The 4808-nt window shown below is 36.0% G+C and overlaps 1 protein-coding gene across 1 annotated transcript in view; it reads right to left on the reverse strand.

The window, feature by feature from the left end:
- ATRX (alpha thalassemia/mental retardation syndrome X-linked) overlaps window positions 1-4808 on the reverse strand; it is a gene marked incomplete at its 3' end in the record, with an annotated part of 143993 nt that overhangs the window by 90190 nt on the left and 48995 nt on the right. The window contains exon 2 of the mRNA XM_015557685.1: window positions 4260-4372. Coding sequence (XP_015413171.1) covers window positions 4260-4372 — 113 coding nt within the window. The remainder of the gene's footprint in view (window positions 1-4259; window positions 4373-4808) is intronic.

Genomic DNA, 4808 nt, shown 5'->3' on the forward strand with positions numbered 1-4808 from the left:
CTGAGGCTAGGCTCCAGCTCTGAGGCCTGGTCTGCTGAAAGCAGGTATCTGGTTTTTGGGTTCTATAATCTAAACACTGTTTCAACTCCAGCTCTGAGATCCCGGCTGGCTAAAAGCAGGTTTCTGGGGTTCTGTTTAGCTTCTATATTTGTAACAATGTTTCAAACTGCAAGCTCAGAGGCCGAAAGCGGCAGGCGGGGAACGTTGGTTTCCTCTGTCACTGAAGCAAGCAAGCCTCATGTTAGTTTCAAGCTGCCTGGCTGCCCGCCATCTTGGCTGGCAGTTAATTTGCATATTGCCCTGATTAGCCAATGGGAAGGGTAGTGGTCGTACGCCAATTAGCATGTTTCTCTTTTATTAGATAGGATAACCATAATCAAGAAGTTGAAGTTAACATCACCAATAAAGAGGAAAATTATGTGCCTTATGAAATGATGAACTAACAAGAACATAATACCATTTATGCAGTAATCTTACCAAAAATAACCCAAATCTAATTATAACTAATCAGACAAATCCTCAATGAGGGAAGAATCACCGAATGTCATACTTCCAACTAACAGATAAATTGTTTTGGATTTTAAAAGATTAAAAAGACAAGACAACTATATGTAATATGTAATCTTCAACTAGATCCTGGACTTGGGGTGGGAGGGCTTACCTATAAAATTATTGTTGCGGCAATTTGTCAATGAAGACTAGAAATTGAAGGGTTAAATAACAGTACTTGTTTATTAGTTTTACCCTCCTATATACCCTTCCCATTGTTATTCATTATTTCCTGTACTTTGGTATCAGCATTTCAAAATATTTTCTTTCTGATTTAAGAAAATTCTTTACTATTTCCTCTGTTGTAGTTCTGCTGACATCAGGTTCTTGGTTTTTTTGTCATTATTCCACCTTCACTTCTTTTTTTTAAACCTCACCTGAGGATATGTTTTTATTGATTTTAGAGAGAAGAAAAGAGAGGGAGAGATGTGAGGGAAACATTGATAAGTTGCCTCCCTTGCATACCAGGGATCGAACCTGAAACCTGAATATGTGCCCTGACCAGGAATCAAACCTGCGACCTTTCATGTACAGAACAATGCTCCAAGCAACTGAGACACCAGGGCCGACCTTCACATTTGAAAAACATTTTCACTAAAAATAAAGTTCTATGCTGGCAATTATTTTCATGTGGCACTTGAAAGAAGTCATTTCCTTATCATCTAGTTTTCTGATGTTCCTCTTGCCAAATGAACTATCAATGTAATTGCTGGGTTTTTTTTTAAATCAATGACTTTTTTCCTCTGACTGCTTATAAGATTTTTCTCTTGGTTTTTGTTCTTTAGGAGTTCAATTATGACATGCATAGCTGTAGCTTTCTTTATATCTATTCTGCTTGGGATTCACAGTTTCATGAATCTACGGCTTGATGTTTTTCATTACTTTTAGAAAATGCTCAGGCAATTATCTCTTCACATTCAGTTTCTGACACATTCTATCTCCTCTCTTTTGGAAACTCTAATTATACATATTATTTTACTTTTCACTGTGATCTACCTTTTACCTTTTGTACATATCATATTTGTGTGTGCACACACACGCGTGTATGTGTTTACATTCAGCTCTCAAAATGTAGCTATCCTTGAAATCCTCAGAACAAGTGATGGTAATCACAAGATACAGGATACTTTGCAAAAGGAATTTAAGCATCTATTCATATATCTGTCTGCCATTTGTATGCCTTCTTAGGAGAAAGGTACAGGTCATTGTTTGACTTTTTTTGCTCTTAAGTTGTATGAGTTCTTTATATATTTTGGGTATTAACCCCTTGTCAGAGCTCTTGTTTGCAAATGTCATTTCCCATTTGGTTGGTTGCCTCTTTGTTTTGTTGATGTGCAGAAGCTTTTTAGTTTGATATAGTCCCATTCTTGCTTTTTACTTTCCTTGTCTTTGGGGTCAAATTCACAAAACCCTATCTAAGATCAAGGTCCATAAGCTTAGTACCTATGTTTTCTTCTATGTAATTTATTGTTTCAGGCCTTATATTTAGATTTTTTTTATCCTTTTTGAGTTAATTTTTGTGTATGGGGACAATCAGTAGTCTAGTTCATTCATTCTTTTCCATGTGGCTTTCCAATTTTCCCAGCACCATTTACTGAAGAGACTTTGTTCAATTTCACTAGCTATTAGGGAAATGCCAATCAAAATTACAATGAAATACCACTTCACACCTGTTAGAATGGTTACTATCAACACAACAAGTAGTAACTCCTTTTGGAGAAGTTGTGGAGAAAAAGAAACCCTCTTTCACCACAGGTGGGAATATAAACTGGTACAGCCATTATGGAAAAGAGTACGGCAATTTCTCGAGAAATTAAAAGTTACCATATGACCAAGCAAACCCTTATCTGGGTATCTACCAGAAAAACTTCAGAACATTTATTGGCAAAGATATAGATGTATGCCATATATTTATTGCAGCCTTATGCATGGTGGCCAAGACATGGAAACAACAAAAGTGTCCCTCCACAGATGATTGGATAAAGATGATGTAGTACATATAGACAATGGAATACTACTCAGCCATAAGGAAAGATGAAATACTGTCATCTGTGACAACATGAATGGATACCATGCTAAGCAAAATAAGAATATCATGCTAAGCAAAGTAAGTCAAACAGAAAAAGGCAAGATCAATAAGATTTCACTCATATGTGGGATATAAAACTCAAAGCAACAAATGAACAAACAAGACAAACAAACAAAATTTCATAGACACAGACAACAGTCTGGTGGTTATCAGACAGAATGGGAGGTAAGGGGGTAGGTAGTAAAGGGTAAATGAAGTCAAATATATGGTGACTTTGGGTGGTGGGCACACAATGTAATATACAAATGATGTATCATAGAACTGTACATTTGATACCTATATAATATCATTAACCAATGTCACCCTAATAAATTTTAAAAAATATTTTTTTTTAAAAAAGATCAGGCCTGGCCACTGTTTCCCAATGGTTGAGCATCGACCCAGGAACCAAAAGGTCGCTGGTTTGATTTCCAGTCAGGGCACATGCCTTTGGCTCATTGATCCCCAGTACAGGGTGTGCAGGAAGGAGCCAATCAATGATCTTTCTCACTCATCGATGTTCCCATCTCTCTCTCTCTTTCTCTCCCTCCCTTCCTCTCTCTCTAAAATAACAACAACATTTTTTTAAAAGATTAGATATTCACCCTGGCCAGTGTTACTCAGTGGTTAGAACATCAGCCCATGCAACAAAGGGTTGCAGGTTCAATTCATGGGTCAAGGGCATGTACCTGGGTTGGAGGTTCAAGCCCCAGCTCTGGTCAGAGCACATGTGGAAGGCAATCAGTCAATGTGTCTCTCGCACTTTGATAATTCTCTTTCTCTCCTCCCCACTACTTCCCTCTCTGCCATTCTCTGTAAAAAAAAAATCAATGGTAAAAATATCCTCAGATGAGGATTAACAAAAAAAATTGGGAAAAAAAAGATCAGATGTTCTCCATAAGAAAAAAAAAAACTGAAGGGGTCTAGAGAGGTGGTGTTAAAGTGTTTTTTAATTTAAAAAAACGCATGCACTGCCCTGGCCAGTTTCTCAGTGGTTAGAGCACCAGCCCATGGACTAAAAGGTCTCAGGTTTGTTTCCCGGTCAAAGACACAAACCTTGGTTGCAGGCTCGATCCCTGGCCCCTGGGTCAGGGGCATGTGGGTGACAACCAGTCCATGTGTGATGTTTTTCTCTCTCTCCCCCTTCACTCCCTCTAAAAATCAATAGGGAAAATATCCTTGGGTGAGGATTATCCAAAACGAAAAACATATGCACTGACTAATCAGGTGAATACACACAAACAAAAAAATATATACAAAATATACTCAGAGGTAGAATTAATTTACATTAAATTTAACTTAGTAGTTTTAAAATTTTAACTCATAATAATACATGAATAACTGCAAGAATTATATATTTCTGTACTGTTCCTACCTCTTCTAATACTACCTATTTTTCACAGTCAAGATTCATCAACCCCTGTATAAGATATTTCCATTACACATAAAACCAAAAGTACATCGTTCTCTAAGAATCTATAACTATAAAAACTTATATTTTCACATATCTAAGTTAACATCTCCAATATATTAGCTAAATACTAGATACAGAGAGGCTATCAAATCCTTTAATAGCTACCCCACCATAAAACAATAAATGGAATGTAGTCTAGAAGATACTGCACATTCTTTTTCAATTTACCTGTGCTTTGGCTCATCATAGGTCTTGGAGGAGAACTTGTTTCTTCAGATTCTTCAGATGAATGTGCCAGAAAATCATGAAGTTTCTGCACCAATGTATTCAACTTGCTTTCACTATCAAAACAAAATTTAAAGAATTTCCTTAATTAGCCTGTCATGAATTTAATTAAATGTAAAGTTCTAACAAAATGAAACTATATCTATAGGGTAAGTTGTCTGAAAGAATGCATATTCAAACTAAAACATAAAGAAAATAAATTTTATTCCTCTAGGGATATAAAAATATGAGTAACACAACCTACTGTACAGTTTCCTAGGATCAAAATATTATTTATGTAAAATGCTGATATTATGAGATTTTGCTTTATATCATTTAAAATAATGATTCAGTAATATATCAAATATATTTACTGAGCACTTACTCTCTGAAAGGCTTCAGTAGTCTTTTTTTGATTATTACTCAATCCTCCTTGGCACAGAATCATTGAATAAATGACTTACAAATAAAAGATAGAACAGGACTTCGAAGACCTCAGAGATTCCCAGGGAA

This window comes from Myotis davidii, unplaced genomic scaffold, assembly GCF_000327345.1.
Source record: "Myotis davidii unplaced genomic scaffold, ASM32734v1 scaffold1493, whole genome shotgun sequence".
Taxonomy (NCBI): Eukaryota; Metazoa; Chordata; class Mammalia; order Chiroptera; family Vespertilionidae; genus Myotis; species Myotis davidii.